This window comes from Mirounga leonina, unplaced genomic scaffold (genome assembly GCF_011800145.1).
Source record: "Mirounga leonina isolate KUSES-001 unplaced genomic scaffold, KU_Mleo_1.0 Mir_115, whole genome shotgun sequence".
NCBI lineage: Eukaryota > Metazoa > Chordata > Mammalia > Carnivora > Phocidae > Mirounga > Mirounga leonina.
Genome location: NW_023270268.1, coordinates 76,088,329 through 76,110,387, shown reverse-complemented (window position 1 = coordinate 76,110,387; position 22,059 = coordinate 76,088,329). Strand labels below are relative to the sequence as shown.

At 46.5% G+C, this 22,059-nt stretch overlaps 1 protein-coding gene across 1 annotated transcript in view; it reads left to right on the top strand.

Moving 5' to 3' along the window:
* Positions 1–22,059, top strand: part of DGKG (diacylglycerol kinase gamma) — a 208,205-nt gene that overhangs the window by 164,435 nt on the left and 21,711 nt on the right. Inside the window, exons 23-24 of the mRNA XM_034999770.1 lie at positions 17,031–17,151; positions 19,887–19,947. Coding sequence (XP_034855661.1) covers positions 17,031–17,151; positions 19,887–19,947 — 182 coding nt within the window. The remainder of the gene's footprint in view (positions 1–17,030; positions 17,152–19,886; positions 19,948–22,059) is intronic.

The window sequence follows — 22,059 nt, the reverse complement described above, 5'->3', positions numbered from 1 at the left end:
GTACCAGGAAAATGGGGAGCATGTGATCTTCATCTTTGTGTTCCCTTCAAAGCCTAACATCTTACCCACCTGGCTCACGTTGTTCTACAGAAATGTTTTTTGGAGGGAGGGAACAGGAACAAGCACTCAGTGGAAATCTTGAAAAAAATAAAAAAAAAAAAGGTATTTTAAAGAGTTACATGTGAGTATTTATGAGGCTGAGAGTTTCATCTCGTGATACCATTAGACTCAATTGATAAGTAAAATGTGGCAACTATCTGCAAATGAGTAATTCAGATCTATCTTGAGGACTTAGAATCAATGTAGGAAAAGGGGCGAAACATTGAGCTAGAAGTTGAAAGACCCAGGCCTTCCCACCACCAGCCACGTGACATTGGTTAAGTCATTAAACCTCCCCAAGTCTCCATTTCAACCCATACAAAATGGAAACAATTATAGTCTCTCTCATTCAGCATTGTTTTGAGGGTTAAATGAAATCATCCACGTAGAGCATTTAGCAGAGTGCCTGGAACATGGTGAGAGCTTCATCAGTAGTAATCAGAATTATTGTTTAGTGATAAATGGAGGGTGATAAATATTTAGTGTATCATAAGAAAGGGGCCAGATTTAGAGTTTCGCTCTCTTAACCTCTGCTTTCAGAAATTTGATCTAGATTATTTTTAAATTACCTGTGGCTCTGAAAACCTGTACCTCTAGGGTTATTTGACGGCATTATGCTTCAGTTGGTTTGGCTATTGCTTCCAATATGGGAGTTACCCCTGAGCTGGCTCTCCAGTGAAGCAAGATAAGAGTAAGTGTGCCAAGTCTTGAATCCAGGTGAAGCACCAAGGGCATGACACAAGGCTGGACCAGTCCCTGCAAGGTTGGGGAGTGAAGGCTGGGAAGCTCTGCCATTGTTTCTCTTTAGACCCACTCAAGGTATGAATGAGGGGACTTCCTACACATTTTCTCACATTCTTCACTGAGCCTCGTTATCTGTCACAATCCAGCCTTTACCCTTAAAAGAGCAATAGCCTTGAGGCTAAGTCATCCACACCTAAGCCCCTCTGTCTATCTGCTATTAAAGGAACACTTTTCTCAGTGATTTCTTAGTCAATCCCATTTGAACTGCAAACAGGGTGTCCTATACAAAGTTCTAAGCAGAGAGGGCAAAATCTCCCCAGACTTCCATTGGTAATAATTTTTGTAATACCTGGTAAATGAAGACAGGGAGACAGACCACCACTGGTAGAGTGTATCCTTCATGTCAGTTTTCCAGCAGCGGGGACAGGCTTTCTGTCATCTATTCAGCACACATTATGAAGCACCTATCAGGTGCCAGGCACCAGGGGACAGTGATGAGCAAAAACAGACATGGTCCCTGTAGCCATTAGGGAGCATGGGAGCCAGGCCTCAATACAATAATCCAAAAGATAAGCATATAATTAGGATCTGTGCTAAGCGGCAAAAAAGCAGAGTCGCAGGTCTACCTGGACCCCCAGCGAGGCCAGCCAGCCAGTGTGGGGTTCACAGCGATGCCCCCCTAGCCTCGTCCCCGAACCAACTGAGCAGGCCTCACACAGGTACCCTCCTAGCAAACACAGAGTCCTAAATCTGCCCCGATGCAGATGTCTTGCCTGGGAAGGGGAAATCTTCCACTTCAGCTGATTCCACTACTTCAGGGGCACACATGGTTCTCTCTGCCTCCATGCTGTGCCCATGTGGATTTTCACGGATTGTATGGCCCGTACCCTAAATGTCAAAGCAAGGGAGTGGGCTGCCATCCAGCCATCTCAGGCTCCTGTTCCCAGGTGAGGAGCTGGAGCTCAGATGAGCCAAGAAAATAACTGTGAGCCTGTGAATTCTTTGCTTCTCAGGGCTTTTCACTTGCATGAAACCATAACAGAAGGTGACCTGTTGGGTTCAGGAGCTGTCCAGAGTTGTAGGTTCCCAATTTTCCCATTTGGTGGGGAGCTGACCAGAAAGGCAGTCATAATGAACAGTAGTCAGCCACTTACTGCTCATGGGTGTTGAGAGAAAGTAGAAATGTTCCTAACAAGTGTGCATTCCACAGAGGTCTCTTGGGCCAAGGTCTCTCCTGGGGGCTGAAATAGAGCAAGGCAAGTGATCCCTAAAGAGCTGGGAGTACTTGGGTGTGCACTGGGTCTCCCCTAAGGGCTGGGGAGTAACCATGGCAACATACATGTCATTCCTCTTAACCCGTTGCAGGCCTACAGAGAGACTCTGTGTTGCTTTTCACAGCATTGTCTTTCAGTTCTTCGGGTGCCCACGCTGGAATCAACATGCCCCCAGTGAAGCATTATCTTATTTACACACCCTCCCCCCTCCTAAATCCCACCGCCCCCTGCCCATGCTCCTTGCCTTGTTAATGGCATCACCTGTGGCCCACGCTAGAGACCCAGAGTCATGCATTTCCTTTCACAGCTGGCTTGTGGAACTCTTCTACAATTATTTCCTTCCCTGGTGTCTCCCACCCGACTATGAGCTCCTCAGCTCCAGATGTCATAGTTCTCTCTATATTCTTATGCCCAGCACAGTCCCTGAGACCTCGAAAGGGCTTATTAATATTGGTTGACCAAAAGCACCCAGAGTCAGGGGCACCTGGCATGGTGAGTTAGGAAGTTGTGTTTGAGTTGATCTCTCAGCAAAGTGGAATTTGGGGGTGTGGTGCTGAGGCATAACGTCCCAGGGCATCAAGCTCTACCGGAGGCCTGGAGGTCCACCTCCCTATCATCACTCTTCCCTCTCCAAGCCCCTGTCTGTTCCCAGCTGACCCTACATTAGGTGTGGTTCTCAGGGCACCTGTCAGAGCTGCCTGCTCAATCTGCAGGTTCGGCCAGGTAGGCTTTTTGCAGCTTCCAAATCAAGGCCACACCACCTGCTTCTCAGAAGTCTGTTTCTATAGAGACTATGATGTTTCCTGTGTAGCACTGAAATCCCAGAATCACAAGTTCCTTAGAAATTCAGAGATCATTGTGTCCTCCAGATAAGGAAGGTGAGAGCAAGGTGAAGTGGCTTGTCCTTGGCCCAACCCGGACTGAAGTGCAGGTCTTTTAGCTCACACGGGTCAGTTCTCAGTACCCGAGAGCAGGCATTTGCAGGCTTTTCCTGTAAAGGGTCACATAGTAACTATTAAGATAATAAGGCTTCGTGGGCTGTACGGTCTCTGATGCAGCTACCTCATTCCATCCACTTAGTGTGAAAGCATCCGTAGACAATACACAAATGAATGCTCATGGCTGTGTTGCAACACAACTTTGTTGACACAAACAAGCAGCAGGCTGGATTTGGCCCACAAGCTGTGGTTTGCCCATTTCTGCTCCAGAACCTCGTGTGGTCCACAACCAGCAGCAAGGGCATCACCTGACAGTGTTAGCAAGATGGACCCTCGGGTCCTAGGGCAGACTGATGAAGCCGAATCTGCATTTCCACGAGGCCCCCGGGTGATCATATGTGTGTTGGAGTTTGAGAAGCAGGGCACTGGTGAGCCCGGCTGCCCCCCTGCCCAAGAATGCCAAGAAGAAACTTTGTAGATTAGAAAAATGAGACCCCGGGGAGATTTGTGGAACTGCCCATGGTCACACACATGGGTGGATATGGGACCAGAGCCCAACATCGAATTCTTTCTGCACACACCAGAGTACCGGCCCCAGCCTCCTCATTTCTGGCTGGCCCTGACCCAACTAAATTCACCGGAAAGTCAAGAAAAGCCGTCCCTCGTCTTTCCTCAGCTGACTTCTGAATCAAGAGGGCTCTGACTCCAGCTGTGTCTCCTCCTCTTCCCCACCTCATCCCCAGCCAAGACCTGGGAGGGACTGGCAAGGTAGAGTTGTACCTCTGGAGGCTGCTCAGCATTGGCAGGGGGAAACGTGCTCACTCAGGTTCAAGTTAAACTTCAACTTAATTCCTGCCTTAAGAAGTTTGCTGCTCAAAGTAGAACCACAGAGCCCATGAACCCTTCATTTTTCACATGGAGAAGAAACTTCTAGAGTAGCTCTTTGGCAGGTCTAGACACCTTAGATTTTTCTGCCTTTGCTTGCCCCACCTTGGCCCACACACCAGTCCCTGTTTCTCTGTAGCAGCTTCTTAGCCATTTGATACCAGGTGTTTGCTAAGACTCAACCCACAGCAAAACTCCAGACTGGCCATTCCGCTCCACACGGCCTGAACATTGGGGTTCTTCGTCTGTTCCTAATTTGAGTAAGAAGTGTTTCATGTTCTTAATTAATCAATTAATATGTATTAGGCTGCTTTTTACTGAGCACTTACTTATGGGCAAAGCCTGTTGCATATTTAATTACAAATATTCCTTGACTTACAATGGGGTTACACCCTAGTAACCCCATTGTATGCTGAAAATACTGTAAGTTGAAAGTGTATTTACTACACTGAACCTACCGAACATCGTAGCTTAGCATAGCCTACCTTAAATGTGCTCAGAACACTAACATCTAACACAAAGGCTATTTTAAAATAAAGTGTTAAATATCTCATTTAATATAATGAATCCTGTGCTGAAACTGAAAACCAGAATACCTGTCTGCATAGCCATCCTCTATCCCGTGATCGTGTGACTGACGGGGAGCTGCGGTTTGCTCCCCTGCCCAGCAGCACGAGACAGTATGGTACCACCAGTCACTGGCCTGGGAAAAGATCAAAATTCAAAATGTAAAGTATGGTTTCAGAACGTGAAGTATATTGCTTTTGCATCACCATAAAATTGTAAGTCGGAAACCTTCTGTATTTAATCTACTTCATGGCTGAGGACACTGAGGTTAATAGGGTTACGTGGCCCAAGAACACAGACAGTAAGGGACAGAGCCTGGATTCAGACTTGCCTTCAAGTACCTGTAGGGCTCCAGGTGCTATGGAGGATGCAAGCAAGAGTGCGAGGTGTCCAGACCTCCAGGAACTCACAGTCTATCTCCAGAAAATACATGGAGAACAATCCTGTTAGCACTGGTATGATAGGCGAGCCCCATGGAGTGGCAGAAACAGAGTATCGTAAGAATGCAGGGGGCAAGACAAGGAGGGCTTTCCTTAGGAACTTGATCCCGGGCTGCCAATGCTGTGCCCTGCACCCAGGAGATCAGGAACTATTTGATGTCAGAATGAATGGATGAATGAATGAATGAGCCAGATACAGAACATGTATATGCTGACACTCGAAGCTGGTAAGGCTTTGAAAAGACAGTGAGTGAGAGAAGGGGACTATGGGCTAGAACACTAGCCTGCAGAGGTAGGAAAAAGGCTGGAAAGATAAGAGATCTTTGAGTCATGTGCCATGGAATTTGTCCATGATCCTCGAATAATAGGAAGAGAGGAAGAGGTGAAGGTATTTAAGCCCAGAGCAGTAAGATGGGAGAGGAGTGTGCAGTTTGGGTTAGAGGACAGGGAAAGGGGCGGGCGGCAGGAGACCAGTTCAGAGGCCAATAGAGAACAAAAGCCAGGAGGAAGTAGGGGACTGACAAAGGGGACGCTGCCCCGTGGGTGGTTCTGCCCTCCCCACAAACTACCCAACAGAATCCCAGCTTCTACCCACACGCTCCGCCCTCCTGTCTGCCTCCGCACCAAACCTCTCCCCGTGTTCACAGGGCGGTGGCCTTACACCAGAACCTGGGTCTTTTCCACCTCCAGCGTGCTGCCGGCACCCACCACTTCCCATTTTCAGGCCACTTCGTCCAATACTGGTTAAGCATCTACTTGAATTTAGCACTAGATGCTAGAAATATTTTATACTCATCATCTCATTTTAATCCCCTTGAGAAACACTTTATAATTAGAAAAAGGAGACTCAGGGAGGTTAATTGACCTGTCCAAAGCCAAACACTAATTGGTGGATCTGGGACTAGGGCCAAGTCCTAGTATTGCAAACATGGTGTTCTCTGGATAGACACCGCAATATCCTCCCCCACCTCCCCATCTCTGGCCAATCCTGACCCAACAACCAGAAACAGTCCCTCCTGATCACAAGTCTCTACTTTTGCCTTTCTGGGGCAGGTGGGTGGTGTGCACATCTTTCTGAGCTGTGATTAGCTTGGTGGGTGTAGATGTGTGCAATGTACCTTATTATATGTGTCATGCCTGAGAATCAGGTTTGAGTTGAACTGGAAAATCTCACCACTAATTGGTTTATTTTATTATATACATTGTACCTGGAACTGAAGCTTCTCAAGCTCTGTGAGCAAAATAAAGCCAGATAATATACCAACCAAATACCAACAATAGCATTTCACATTCAAGCCGAGAAATTCAGCATTCCATTTAATAAGATTGTGCAGCCAAGAAGTCTTCCCTGAGAGGAGCCGAGAAGAGGCTCAGCCCCTCCATGCTCACTTCCTGCCCATCAGACATCATATCACTCCTAGGTATTTTGTCTCTGCCTTGAGTTCTTTATTCTGAGCTTATTTTTGGAGTCAGACAAGCCTTGGTTTGAATTCCAGCTATACCGCATGCTTTGTGATATTAGGCAAACTCCTCAAGCCCTCTGAGCCTCAAGAGTTTTTTTTTTCCTATGTTGAGATAATAGTTTCTATCTAATAAGAGTTGCCATGAGGGTTAAAAGCAATAACCTTTGTAAAGCTCTAGGCCTGGCCCAGAGTCTGTGCTCAGTACTGGTCATTCTCTTCACATCTTCATTGGGACCACCCAGTCGAGATTCCCCATACCTCCACTGCCTCCCAGGCCTTCTAAGACATTCTCACTCTTGGTTTTTCTTGGAGGCATGATGATGTCAGACCCTCACTTCAGATCTTCCAGGAGATCATTTCTTCCTGAAAAATTCCTCACCACACAACTTCCCTAGCACGCTGCACCTCCCCTTCTCAATCACCTGACCCTTGGGCACAGAGGGGACTAGAAGCCCCCCTTCCACAAAAGACAGAGCTTTCGTCAGAGCCCTGCCCAACCCAGGAAGCCACACAGAATGGAGGCCCCCACTCTTTCCTCCCCACCCCACCACACAGCAGGCTTTCAGGAGCCAGCAACAATGGCCATTGTGAACCCGCATTTGCTTTTTCTTTTGCCTTAGTGTAGGGTTGCACAGAATGTTCTGTCTTCTGCACAGTGTAAGGAATGGTAGGGGTTGTGGCCAATCTGCTTTTGATCCAGACAGTCAGGAAATGCGGCCTCTACTTCTGTGGGAACAGCTCAAACAGACTTGAAGGTTAGATTGCCCCCACCCCAAGTCAGGGAGAATGGAGGCCCTGAGGACTTGCCCAAGGTCACCCAACTAGACAGCCAGAGCAGAGACAAAAATCCCAGCTCCTGCCTGCTACATCAACACATTCCCTTTCACTGCAACCCTACACCTCTCCTCTTCAGAAAGTGGAGGCTCTGGGCTGTTTCTCCTGTTCCCATCTGGATTATCATCCAAAGGCAAAGACCACTCAGTATCTGCTCTTATAGGGTTTTACAGACCCCTGGGAGTAGAAGAAACCTGCAAGTATGACAACAGCAGGGCACAAAGGAAACTTCCCTCCAAGGAGGTGCCTAGCTAGACCAGGGGTGTCAAAATAATGCCTGAAATATCTCCAGATCCTCCTCAACGCTCTCCTTGCTCAGCCCAGGAACAGTGCATCACTGTGGGATTGTATCTCTCTCTCCTCTCTCTCTCTCTCTCTCTCTCTCTCTCTCACACACACACACACACACACACACAGGAATTCAGGGAAAGGAAAGGAACTAAAGGAACTCATTTCCAAATAAAATGCTGAGCCTCCTCCCTGCTTTAGAGTAAAAGAAGTAGAAATAGGGGTGCTTCATTTGCCAGGAGGGGCAGTCATCCCAAAAGCTCAAGGTCACAGTATCTCTGGCCATCATGGTATGTCTGCTTTTCTTTCCAGCACTTCATTCTTCCCTTACCTTCTCCTCCCTCTTTTCCTAGCCACCCCTCCCCCATCTTCCATCTCCTCCTCTCCCTCCTTTTTTTTTTCCTCCTTCACTACCTTCTCTGGGTCACATTAATGACCATCTGCAGAGGGCCACTCATTCACCATGTAGCAAAGACAGGATATTCTGAAGACATCTCTTTCTAAGGAAACATCAAATCACAATTACTGCCACTGTTTCTCGAGGGCTTTCTGTGCAGGGCTCCTGATTGCTTCACTTCTAAACCTCACTGCGACCCTGCCAGTGAGTTATTATATCTCCATTTGCCAGATAAAAGACAGACTTGGGGGGTGGGGGCACTTGGGTGGCTCAGTTGGTTGGGCATCTGATTCTTGATCTCAGCTCGGGGTTGTGAATTCAAGCCCCGTGTTGGGCTCCACACTGGGCATGCAACCCACTTAAAAAAAAAAAAAAAGAAAGACTCGGGGAAGCGAGAGGCATACTTCTCCCAAGGTAATAACACTAGTGGGTGCCAAGCAGTAGTAATTGATGTAAGCCTGTCCAGAGCCCATGCTCTGATGCCCCATAGCTTGTCTCAGGGGCACATTCTTCACGTTGGGTTTGCAGAATGCCAAGGAATGTGCCCTTCTGCCTGCTCAGTTTGCCGGCAAATGTCCCTCTGCCTCTATCCTGCGTCTGAGCTTGGATCTCTAGGAAGAGCATTGGTCCTAGATTATTCTTCAGGGTAGATGTGGTTGGGATACCTGAGGGCCTGGTGCTTTGAGAGGCCAGGTGGGAACATGGCCAGTGAAAATCCTGATTGTCAGTTACAGCCTTCCTTCCTTACTCACCCTTTTGTGCCCAGGGAAACCCCAGAGCCTCTCCCCTCCAGAAAATCGAGCAACAGTCTTGTGGGGTTCTCCATTTCCCTGTGCCCAGGCTCTTTTCGGGCTGCCAGGCTTCTGAGTTGGCTCTGAAGCTCTTTAGCCTGGAGCAGGCTTTCATCTGTGCCGACCAGACCCAGTGGGAAGCTGAAGCGGTCTGATCAGTGTCTGGCTTTGTGGGGCTCTGGGTGCCTGAGCGGCCAAGGGCACGTGGCCCATCTCCATGGAAATTTGGAGGCAGGAAAGAAGTCCAAGGTGACACCTGCTACAGCCTTGGCAGGCCAAGTCTGAGAGAGGCTTGCCAGCTACCATTCACCTGTCTAGACTGTGGGGACAGAACCTGGCCCCACCACGAGGCAGTGCTCCACTTGCATCCTTTCCTTCTGAGGATGGTAAGAAGGTCCCACTGCCCCGTCCCCCTCCAGTGCAGGTCAGCTTCTCTCTAGCAGAGGGACAAGGAACATTTCTAATTGCTGTTTATAGAACATCTTCACATTCTTTAACTCTTTTGTCCTCGAAATAACTCATGAAGTAGGTTTTATTATTGTGCCTGTTATGGGGCAGGGACCTGGGGGGAATTTTGTCACCCCCAAAATTCGTATGTTGAAGCCCTAATCCTCTACCTCAGAATGTGACTGTATTCAGAGACAGGGCCTTTAAAGAAGTGATCAAGATGAAATGAGGCAGTGAGGGTGAGCCCTAATCTAATCTCACTGGTGTCCTTAGAAGAAGAGGAGATTTGGACGCACGGAGAGAAATGCCAGGGATGCACACGCTCAGAGGAAAGGTCATGTGAAGAGACAGCCAGGGGGTGGCCATCTGCAGACCAAGAAGATAGGCCTCAAGGGAAACTGACCCTGCCAACACCTTGATCTTAGCTGTCCAGCCAACACAACTGTGAGAAAATAAACTTGTGTTGTTTTAAGCCACCCCGCCTCATGGGATTTTGTTATGGCAGGCTTAGCAAACTAACAGACTCAGAAAAGACAAATAGCCTGCCCTATATGGGCACAGAGATTAAACTGAAGCTGTTAGCCCCAAACTCCAGACCTTCTACAGAGTTTCTCAGCATTTGCCGTGAACCCTGTGACTCCTTATTTGTCTACCAGAGGCCATTTATTAAGTAGAGACAAATCCCTTCTTGCATTTCTAATTAGTCAGACACATACCCCTACCAGGAAGAGCTTCAGATGAGCATTAGCTAACTAGTATTACCCACTGAGCTGATGGGACTCCAACCCAAAGCAATGACGCCCAACATCTCAGCTCACCCATGTTGCTAGAATCCAGGTAAAGGGACAGTGCCCATAGGCACCCTAGGGTGTGGGGCAATATGGTGGGATGGTTCAGAAACTCTCTGGGTGCCATCAGGTAGGGTTTCAGCACCTCCATTGGGGGTTGCTTTGTTCCCTAGGCTGGCCCATTGCAGTTCTCAGACCTAAATCCAGAGTGTGACTGACTAAAGGGGAAACGGGTAGGAGTGGGCTTGAGGGTAGCAAGGCATCCTGTTAGGCTACGGATCTCCTGTGCTTCCCTATGGTATGGCAAGCAAGGAGCTCAAATCATGCCACTCTATATCCTGAGCTTCCCTTGCATCTTAAATGACTGAATTTTCATTAGTGTGAACCAGAAGCCAAGATAGGGATGATCATAAAAATTATGCATTAAGAGAGAGAGGCAATGGGAGCCTGGGTGGCTCAGTCAGTTAAGCGTCTGCCTTTGGCTCAGGTCATGATCCCAGGGTCCTGGGATGGAGTCCCACATGGGGCTCCCTGCTCAGCAGAGAGTCTGCTTCTCCCTCTCCCTCTGCCTTTCCACCCCGCTCATGCTCTCTCTCTCTCTCTCAAATAAATAAGTAAAATATTAAAAAAAAAAAAAAAAAAGAAGCAAAAACCAGACTGGGTTATCATTACCTGTTACACGTAGATTAAATAAGTTAATTCATGGAAAGTCTACTACCCACTTCAATCTAGGCAAGTAGTTGTTGTTGTTATTATTATTATATTATTCACTATCATTTTCCTCTTTCAGGTCAAACCTATTAAGGTCTTTGGCACTAAAGCATGTATCTTAATCAGTTTATTCAACCAACATTTATTGGGAGCCTTCTATATGCCCAGGGCTAGGCTAGTTGCTAGGGTTACAAAGATAAACAGGAAAGCTTCCCCACTTTTAACTCTCACTGGAGTTGGGAGAGTGATATGTTCAGAAACAGTTGTCTTTTGCTAAGATCCACTGTCTGAGCAAAGGAGGAGGAAGAAGCACGGTGCCTGGGGTATCCCGGGAAGGTAAACAGGAGTTCTCCAAGCAGAGGGACACCAGTGCAGGGAACAGGGCCAGCTAGCAGATGACCTTGCATGACTGGCTGAGGAGCCAAGGCACTGTCCCTTGGGCTTCTAGAGCCTCTGAAGGGTCTGAAGGAGGGAATGGACAGATCAGACATGCCCCTTCACTATGAATGCTCTGCCAACTTTACCTGTTAGCTCCAATCTCTCCTGCCGACAGTGGGCAGGACTAAGAAAATAAAAGCAAAATGGGACCATTGAGATCAAAGAAGTAGAAAGAGGGGCAGAGGGAGGGAAGAGATAAGAGGAAGGAAAAACAGACTGAGCGGGATGTCCGTTTAATGTAAAGCTCCCCTGAATTTGTGGCCTCTGTGTTTAGGTGTGAAACTATGAGGACCACTGAAGATGTTTTAAAAATTTTAGCCTGAATACTGGGGTTTGAGGACACTTGTACACAACTCTAGGAAGGTAGCCAAACAGACAACTGGGAGTTGTCAGACTGAATCTGGCAGAAAAGGAAAGTGAAACTAATAGATTTTTAGTGCCCACCCTGTGCCAGACACTTTAGCATTCAGCTCTGCCATTTCAATCTCATAACCACACTTGAGGTCAGCATTATTATTCCTAACTCCTAATTTTCAAGTGAAAAAGCTCCAGATCAAAGTAGTCAGGAAGGAACTTGTTTATAATTCTTTTCACTCTAACTCCCGCATGTATTTTGGGCAGTTTTACTGCCTAAGTCTCGGGTTCTCAATCTTGAGCATGCCTCAAAATCTTCCAGAGGGCTTGTTAGAACACAGACCGCTGGGCCTAAGCCCCGGAGGTTCTGATTCAGTAGGTCTGGGGTGGGGCCTGAGGATTTGTGTCTCTAACAAGTTCCTGGGTGACACTGAGGCTGCTACTCCAAGGCCACACTCTGAGAACCACTAGCCTACGGGGATGATCCACCCAACAGCCCAGCCCAGCGGTTCCCAAACTGTGCTGCCTTTTGGAATCGCCTGGGGATCTTCAAAAACAGACACTGATACCTAGCTCCCAGTCCCACACATTCTGATTTAACTGGTATAGAGGCAATCTGGGCGTTGTTATTTGTAAAAACTTTCCAGGTAACACTGACGTGCAGCAAAGTATGGCAACCATTGACCTAGCCTCACTTCGCCTTGATGCTAAGGCCCATCACCACCCTCTTCTTCAGCTGCCCAGCACTGGGGTCGTACGAGGCACTGGGCATGTACTAGCACTGCTCACCGCACCCCTTTCCAGCCCTCCTCCTCCCACTGGCTCTCAACACCTTCTAGAACTCCCCCTCCTCCCTTTCCTCCAGTCCTTCGTCTCCTTCCCTATTCGGACTAGAGCCCCTGCTGCAGTATCTCAGCCTTCTCTTGCCCACCACCAGTCGTACATCAAGCCTCTTGTTCTTTCTCTGACCACATCCACCTGGAAAAGTTGGAGGATCTAAACCAAACTGCAGGCAGGCAAGTGTAGGGAGGCTTCTCAAAGTTGATGGCCCTTGAGCTGAGTCTTAATGAAAAAGTCAAAGTGGAAGTGGGCATTTCCAGCAGGGGTACAGCATACGTAGAAGCACAGAGGAGGGATAACTTGGAGAACGTCATGCTGTTGTGCATGTCTGGAGCAGGTACCTAGCCCCACAGTGTCAGGAAACAAAACTGCAGAGGTAGCCTCTTGACCGATGGGTACAGGCCTTGGGCATCAAGCCAGGGAGTTTACGTCATGCTTACAAGTATGAAGAGCAGTCAGCTGACAGGTCTTTTTTTAAAGGACTTTTAAGTTAAAACATGAATACGTACTTACAGAAAATACGAAAAATGTAGAAAAGCATCAAGTAGAAAATAACAATGATCTTGAATCTAATTATCCAGAACTCACCACTGTTAAGATTTTAAGGGTATTTGTCCTTTTCTCCTATACATATTTTTACTTAGCTGAGGGCATGTTGTGTATAAATAAGTGTGTATCTCACCTTCACACTTAATGTGATATACATATTTAATGTTTTTGAGATTTTGTAAATATCTTAATGGCAGCACAAAAGTCTATCGTCATGGATACCATATACTTTATTCTCATACAGACGGAAATGAGGAAGAAGGGATGTCACTATTATAAATGATACAACAGTGTTCCTATTTGCGTGCGCTTAGATCCTGTCAATGATTTCTTGTGATTGGTACCAAAAAAGAAATTAATGAATCAACAGTATGAAAATTGTAGACTCCCATTGTCAAATTTCTTTCTCAAAAGTTTTTGCCAATTTACACTTTCATCATAGGTGTGAAAGAATGCACATTTCATCTTCTCTTGCCAGCACTTGGTGTTATGATTGGTGCCACTGAAGGATTTTTGGTATAAGGATGACATGAGCAGATTTGCATCTATAAAATCACATACTGGAGGCTGAGTCAAGTGGGCCAGATTGGAGCTGCTATTGCCGTCCTTGCCGTTCCTGCCTTGCTTCCACCTTCTCCTTTTTCCATTTTCCCATTCTTCGTCGTTTTTTCCTCCTCAGAGAGAGTATACTAAGTGTTCCCTGCACACAAACACAAGGCTTTGTTACCAAGAGCAGAGCTAAAAGGCCTATTGTTCTAGTGGTTGCAACAAACTCGTGCCCAGCTCAGTGACCCTCTTATAGTTCTGTAAAAAATAAATAAATAAATAATAATAATAATTTCTGGACAATAATTCTCCTTAGGTAGAAATACCTTTTTATATTTGTCAATGAAATTGCCAAGTGGATTTATTGCTAAATTAATTTCTTTCTGCATTCTGTGACCATCCAACCCTACATATGATCATCTCTGTCCCTGGAACATCTTTGCTCCTTCTCCTTCTTAACCCAGCAAATTACCTGGCATTCATCCTTCAAGACTTTCCTTAAATGTCTGTGACACCTTCTTCCCATACTTAGCCAAGTCAGAATCAGTTACTCAGGCTTCCCTATCCGTATAGTTCAATTACAGCATTTTCTACACCTAATACATTTTCTCCCTCTTGGTCAAGAGTCCTTCAAGAGTAGAACATTTTGTATTCCCAGTTCTTATCTGGCACTCAGTTGCTACTCAGTAACTTATGAATGAATGAAGGAATGAATGAATTCCTGTTTTACTAAGGTGCATGGATATTCCAGCTTAAATACTAATGAGTTGAAAAGTGTAAAGACAGACAATAGGGAGATGATGTGAATTGCCAAAACCACACTCTGAATCACTGGTACCAGGTAAAACAGACCTGGTATAACAGATGACCTGATTCTGGATTCTGAGCTTCAAACATTAATTGTTCTGTGTGCTTGGATGTTGACTTGCACTCTATTCTGTTTCATTTTAACTCCAAATTTAATTTATGCATAAGTATCTCTGGGCTAAAGGAAGTAAAGGGAATTAAATGATGCCAAAATATCCCAAAGTGTGTATCAAAGAAAACTACCATGGACTATTTATAGGTATCCCACAAAAGAAGAGACTTGTGGTCCCATAAGTTTGGGAAACAACGTTAAATAGATTTCTTTATCTCAGAACCTCATGGTAGGCATTGTAAGAAATTGAAAGAAAGATCAGCTAGGCAATGGTGGAGAAGTAGAACAATCAAGTCTTCCTTCGGTAGTAGACAGGAGTCATCCTAGCCTCTTTATGCCAGGGAAGATTCAGAGGACAAATTCAAAAGCAAAATGGCAAAAAGTATACCAGTATATCCTAGCCCCTTACCCTGCATTTATCTCCTCAGTCCCACATGTGTGTGAGCCTCTGCCCCCCACCCACCCACCATGTGGATGAGATCAGCCTTCATTACTTCTCTTCTAGAGCCAGGAAGCAAGGTAATGTGTGGGAAGTGATAGCTGCAAGGTAATGTGTGGGAAGTGATAACAACTTAAAGCCATTCAACAGGAAAATTTGTTAAAAGACCAAGACATTGTAAAAGCTGAAACACTTGAGTCTATTAAGTCCCTTGCTTCTTAGAACATTTTGTTACCAGGAAATGTTTCAAGGAGGGAAAACACTGAACTATAACAGCACTGTCAGATACCTAAGCCTGGTACGAAGAGCAACATTTTACAAGACATCTGTCTTTCTGCCATTAGGGGAACCTCTGAAAAGTTCTGCTGCTTTTTTTCTCCTACCCCAGTATAACTCCCCCACCCTCCTCACCCCTAGACACACTCCTTTATTTCTCTCCTCCCTCCTCCCTCCTCCCCCTTCCTCCCTTTCTCTCCCCTCTCTCATTCATAACCCATGCTGATTTCACAGACACTGTTAAAATGACACAGTAAGCTAAGACTATCCAATGGTTATTTAATGCTCTTTGGTAAGAAGGGAACTAATTAAATGACTAGAGGTTTAGATATTTGTGTTTATTGGATCCAAACTCCTTAGAAGAGCCTGGAGCATTCTCCTAAACAAACACTGCTCTTTCATGGCTTCTTGTTCCAAGCCCAAATGAGATGGAGAGTTTAAGGAGACAGTATCTTTTCAGATATGAAAAAGAAGAAGAAGAAGAAGAAGAAGAAGGAGAACCAGAGAAGGAGAATGGGAGTATGGATTGAAATGGAGGGGAAAGCTCTGTGCCTGTCACAGGAAGATGAAGGAGTGCAGTTTGTGTATCTGTTGGCAGCTGCTGTCCATCAGTGATCATCAGTAGGTTGGACTGGAGCAGTGTTGACACATTTGTGGTCAGCTCCGTGGTCTGCTTCACTCTTCATTAGAAATGCATCCATCAAGAAAATGTTTTTAAACAACAGTCTTCTAAACAAAAAAGTAAAGACAAACCCAAATATCTCCTTGACAATCTTAACAAACACCATTATACTATACCAGGAGGCACCTTAGACAAAACCCATCTATTAAATAAATAAAAACATGAACTTTCTAGTTTGGGATATTAGTGACTAAGTACAATCTGTGAGAAAAGTACCTTTGCTTTATTTTTTTTTTTTAAGATTTTATTTATTTGATAGAGACAGCGAGAGAGGGAACACAAGCAGGAGGAGTGGGAGAGGGAGAAGCAGGCTTCCCGCGGAGCAGGGAGCCCGATGGGGGGGCTCGATCCCAGGATCCCGGGATCATGACCTGAGCCGAAGGCAGATGCTTAACGACTGAGCCACCCAGGCACCCCAAGTACCTTTGCTTTAGTAGGCAAAAGAATGGAAGCTTTTAAAGAATCTGCCTTTTTGTTGTGTTTCTGTTTTAACTACAGAAGTTGTGTTGTAAAAGTGAGTCTTGTTCCCAACATCAAACCTTGATCCTGCCATTGCTTTCACAAGAAATCAGGTAGGGACAGCCCAAGCCTCAGGAACTCTGAACAAAAGACATCTTCCAGATGCTGAATCAGAAGTAACTGCCACTGTGGGAAGCCATCGATCCTATGTGACTCTGAGACTTAGACACATATTTTCTGTCCCACTTTTTCTACTGTGGACCCAGAATAATCTGGTGTAGGTGAAATACTCATTTCCTTGGCTCAGATGAGGTACCTGATGTCCTGAAAAAGGTCACTGATTTCCCCAAGGATGTCCAAGGAGGTTGGCTCACGCTGGCTTCCCACAGGCCAAATTTGAGGTTGGTTAACCATCAGCCATCATCATCAAGGCCATGATGTTATTCCGACATTCAGAGAAAAGAAACTTGAACCAGCTCGGAGAAGGACTTTTGTCACCATTCCTTCCTATGTGTCTTTAGCTGCACTGGGTGGGGGTGGGGGTGGGATTTGAAAATCATTTCGGAAATAGCTGGTTCATCATTTGTTGCTCTCCATTTAAAGAGGCTTCTAGAATTGCCAACCTATTCATTGGATGCATATTAATGTTCTGAATCAAAACCTTTTTTCACTAGAACTGGGTTTCTGTTCATGAAAAGTACATTTATTGACCTTTGGGGAAATTCCCTATTCAGAATGAGTTTGAAAATGCTGTTTGGTGGGAGATGAAAGGGTATTTTTGATAGATCTGGGTTTCTGAGAAAAACCAGCCTGAGGAACAGAGAGATGTGTATGCACTACTTCTGTTTGTCTCACTCTGCAGACCTCAGTGACCAGCTCCTTGAAGTGGTGGGGCTAGAGGGAGCCATGGAGATGGGGCAGATCTACACTGGCCTGAAGAGTGCGGGCAGGAGGCTGGCCCAGTGCTCCTCGGTAACCATCAGGTATGCTTCCTCATTATCCAGCAGCCTCCAGGTCTTCCGCCCCCCTCAGAGTTCTTACAGACAAGAACTAAGAAGTCATCTTTGGATTTCAGTGCAGGGAGAGTGCGGGACAGAAGCTTGATAACATTTATAAAGAATGTCTTTAGAGACCATTTCCCAACCATCCAAGACATCAACTGAAGGGTCCACCATGACCTGTTTGCTATTACCTTACAATGAATTGGTGAAATTCTCTAAATAGTATAAGATTATGAGGTCCAGAGAACCAGAGATCCAACTTCTTGCCTTTCTTTCTTTTTTTTTTTTTTAATTCAATTAGCCAACCTATAGTACACCATTCATTTCAGATGTAGAGTTCAGTTATTCATCAGTTATGTAGAGCACCTGGTGCTCATCACATCACGTGCCCTCCTTAATGCCCATTCCCCAGTTACCCCATCACCCCTCCAGCAACCCTCAGTTTGCTTCCTGGATTTAATAGTTTCTTGTGGTTTGTCTCCCTCTCTGATTTCTTCCCTTTCAGTTTTCCCTCCCTCCCCCTATAATCCTCTGCTTGGTGTTGCCTTTCTTATCTTTACAAATTAAGATGCTAGATGTATGCCAGAGGGCACACTGTGACAGAAACCAGGTTCTCGGCTCACTCCTTCTTGGATAGTGGCCTTAGAAATACTGTTCCCTATTTGCCTTTGTAGAGCCAATCCATCAACATCAGCCGAGGGTGATGCTTCTGCAGGGTGTGGACCTCACAGGTCGGTCACTGCAGGCTGCTGGAAGAAATGGAGTCTCAGAGGGGGGATCCTCTGATTTCAGTTGCTTCTGTTTAGTCAATAAAACTCATCAGGTTCTTCTCCACCTGGTTATTTGAGAAATCTTTATTCCCTTCCTTTTCCCCATCCAATTTTTGCAGTTCAAATCCTTTAGCGTGCCTTAGGGATCTCCTAGAGGGGCCACAGTATGCAGGTTTCCCAAAGTTATTTGACCACAGAACCCTTTTCTCCCAAAACCTCTTGGGCGAGTGTCCTCAGCACACTTTTAGGGAAATGCTGCTCTTGGTGCTACCCTGCATCCCTCGGGAAGATCCCCAGAGCTGGGTCCCTGACATCTCTTAGCTAAAGGTCTATCCCACTGAACCCTTTTCTTCATTCCCTCCCTGTATCTTCTCTGTCTTTTCTAGTATTACCCAGAGCTTTGCTTGTTTTCTCCCTGGGCTATTGTCATTCTGGGGCCCCTGTTTTCCACATTAATCTCCACACTTACTTCCTTGTCTGTCCTCCACGACTCCAGCACTGAGTAGGTCCAATCTGTTCGCACAGCTAAGCCATAACTGATATGGACCACAGAGAACGTAACATCTTAGTCCCAGGGGAGTCAAAAAAAGCCATGTGTGAGAGGGAGGACTTTTTCTTCACATTCAGTGGACCTATTTTCAGATAGGACAGAGGGGGTGAGCCAAGATCCCCATCCTCCTGGGCATTTCCCAGACACCCTCCTCAGTCCCAAGAACCAAAATACCACTCTCTCCTCTTATGATTGGTTTTATTAGGTTTATTATTTTTTATTATTAAATATTCTCAAGATCAGTCAGACAGTCATCGACATCAGAACATAGCCTGTGTCCCTCGTTTTATCAATTCAAAAGCAGGGCAGATGCCAAACCCAGGTGAGAGCTTCCCAGACTCTAGGATGGCAATTGTTCCCTGCTCACCCAGACCAGAGGCTTCCAAAAGGACTTGCATTTTCTCCCGAAGGCGATATAGTACGAATTCACAACTCTTCCACAGAAGGGAGTCAAAAGACCTCATCTCTCTCCTTTAAAGAATCTGTATGGCAAAGAAGCCTGATCCCAAACGGGAAAGCAACACGGTCTTCTCTCCTCTCCTTCTACCTGTGGGGACAGTATTCGCAATGACCCCACTTCCCAGCTAAGTCAGGTTCATAGTCCATACAACCACAGAGTGCCCTACTGTTCAAGACATAAAAGAGAGGATAGTTAGGGGCGCCTGGGTCGCTCAGTCGTTGAGTCTGCCTTCGGCTCGGGTCATGATCCCAGGGTCCTGGGATCGAGCCCTGCATCGGGCTCCCTGCTCCACGGGAAGCCTGCTTCTCCCTCTCCCACTCCCGCTGCTTGTGTTCCCTCTCTCGCTGTCAAATAAATAAAATCTTTAAAAAAAAAAAAAAAAAAGAGAGAGGATAGTTAGGAGCGGGGGCAAGGCAAACACACTCAGACCTGAGCTGTACCTTGCCTAGATTGGAGACGTTACTTCATTGACATGATGCAACCTCTCACTCAACAGAGAAACCAGGCCTTTTCCCATTTCATAACCATTCCCATTTCACTGTGGAGTTTCTGGCACAGTCTGTAGGCCCTCCGGCTGGTTGTTGACTGAGGGTCTGCTCAGCAGTGGTGCTGCCATCCTTGTTGGCCGCTGTTTCCCAGACTTCTGTGGACTTTACTGCTCACCCCGGACAGTGTTTCTCAAACTAGGGCCTGAGCACCAATGCAACAGAATCGCCCATAGCCTGAGTTGTGACCCTGGGACCTGCCTGGTCAGAATTCCTGAGGTGGGCTCAGAAATCAATTTTTAACAAGCCCTCCAGGGGAGTCTTAGGGAACCACTCCTAGGTGGGCAGATAAGGTCTTCTCACTTCTGTCTCCTTTGTGAGGACCACCCTAAAATTCTTGGACTCCAGAAGCGTTAAAGCTCACTGTGTTCTCTCGGTTCTTGGTATTCCAGGACAAACAAGCTGCTGCCAATGCAAGTGGATGGAGAGCCCTGGATGCAGCCCCCATGCACGGTGAGTGATGAGGGTGAGAAGTTTTCTCTTGGGCTCCTTTGGGGCACTGATAGTACGAAGTCGCTGACTCTCAGAGTTGCCCAGGGTTTGGGGAAATCATCTAGTGCAGCCTGTCTTCCACTTTTTTCATCCACCCATTCACGTACCTGCTAAGCCTTTATTGAACACCCACTATGTGTCGGGCACTGCGAGGTACCGGTCCCCCAACCGAGTGAAACAAAGACCTGTCCCCAAAGCGCTCACACTTGGAACTGGTGAATTCTAAGACTTCACGTGCAGTAGCCTTGAGCATCTCATCTCCTCTAGAGTCACTGCAGTGGCAGAGAACTTGCCACCCCAAAAGGAAACCTGCTCTGTTGATGAATACGTCTAATTGCTAGAAAGCGTCTCCTTATGTAGAAGCCAAGTGTGTACCCTCACGCTGGAACTTCCTCCCAGGCGCTGTGACCCCCGGAGTCCCAGGGGGAGGACCCCCGCAGTGCACACACTTCACCGCAGAGGCACCGACCTGAACTCCCCGCTGCAAAGGGAGATGGCGAGTTCTCACTCAGCACCCAGCACTGTGCCTGGCGTGGAACAGGTGCACAATGATATCTGTTGAACAATGAGTAAAGCCCTGAACAAATGAGCAAGCAAAAGAAAGGAAACATCCTCCTTCCCCAACTTAACCATACCCACAGCAGCCCTCCATTTAGCACCACGACAGGGGTCAGGCATCCTTCCTGCTTAGCTAGAAACCCAGCTAAAAACTCGGTGGTGAAGAGAAAGCACTATCCTGGTGTTTGGGGCCAGGGTGCTCCCCGGGCTCTTACATTAGTATCACCTTCAGTACTATCGTGAATGTGCAAACTTCAAGAGGCAAAAGTAGTGTTTCTAAGTTCCCTCACTTGTGGAGTATTCAGATAGCTCAAAAACCTACTATTTTGAACCCTCAGAACATCAAGTTTTCTTCTACTAGCGGAAGGGTTTGCATGAGATTTCTACCAGGCCTGAATCGTACATGTATTTCCATCACTCTTGGTTCCATGTGACTTCTACAGATTATAAAACTGGCCCCTGGAGACAGACTCTAGGGATGGCAACTTCTATAAAGGGTATCAAAAGCAGAGATTTTTCTGCAAAACCTTACCTCAATCTTCGGGCTTCTATGAAGCCTAAGAAAAAGATGAAAACACACTACAGCAAAAACTAATAATAGCTTACCACTTTGTTAGAATTAGAAAGGATGGAGGAAATTTCTACTACTTATAATTTTGATGGAGCTAAATTGAGAAAAATCTATCCAAACTCCTCTTGTCTTCTAAAAAAAGGCTGGAAGAAATCAAATCCTCTCCCACCTGGCTCAGCGAGATCTGGAAACTCATTTCTCTTACTGCAAGGACTTCGTTTTTGAAACAAACGCTTCTCCTGCTCCCACCCTGACCCTCTCTCCAGGCCACCCTTCAGAGATTTCACCTCCCTGGGAAAACATTTGTGACCCAGTGCTCTTAAGATACGGTCCGTGGATAGCCACGTGTGGAGATGTAGGAGTCTGCTCAGGCTGCCATCACAGAATACCACAGACGGGGCAGCTTAAACAACAGAAATGTATTATCATCCCACGGCTCTGGAGGCTGGAAGTCTAAGACCAAGGTGCTGGCGGGGTTGTCCTGGTGTGGCTTCTCTTGCTTACTTGCAGACAGCCACCTTCCTGCCGTGTCCTCACAGGGCTTTTTCTCTGTGTGTCCTCACATGGCTTTCACTCCTGGTGTCTCTTCTTCTTCCTCATGGCTTAGGGCCCCACCGTTCTGACTTTACCTACCCTTAATTACCCCCTTAAAGATCCTGTGTCCAAATACAGTCACAGGGCGCCTGGGTGGCTCAGTTGGTTAAGCGACTGACTGCCTTCGGCTCAGGTCATGATCCTGGAGTCCCTGGATCGAGTCCCGCATCGGGCTCCCTGCTCAGCAGGGAGTCTGCTCCTCCCTCTGACCCTCCCCCCTCTCATGTGCTCTCTGTCTCTCTCATTCTTTCTGTCTCAAATAAATAAATAAAATCTTTAAAAAAAAACAAACAAACAAATACAGTCACAGTGGGGGTTAAGGCTTCCACATATGAATTTGGGGGAGACGT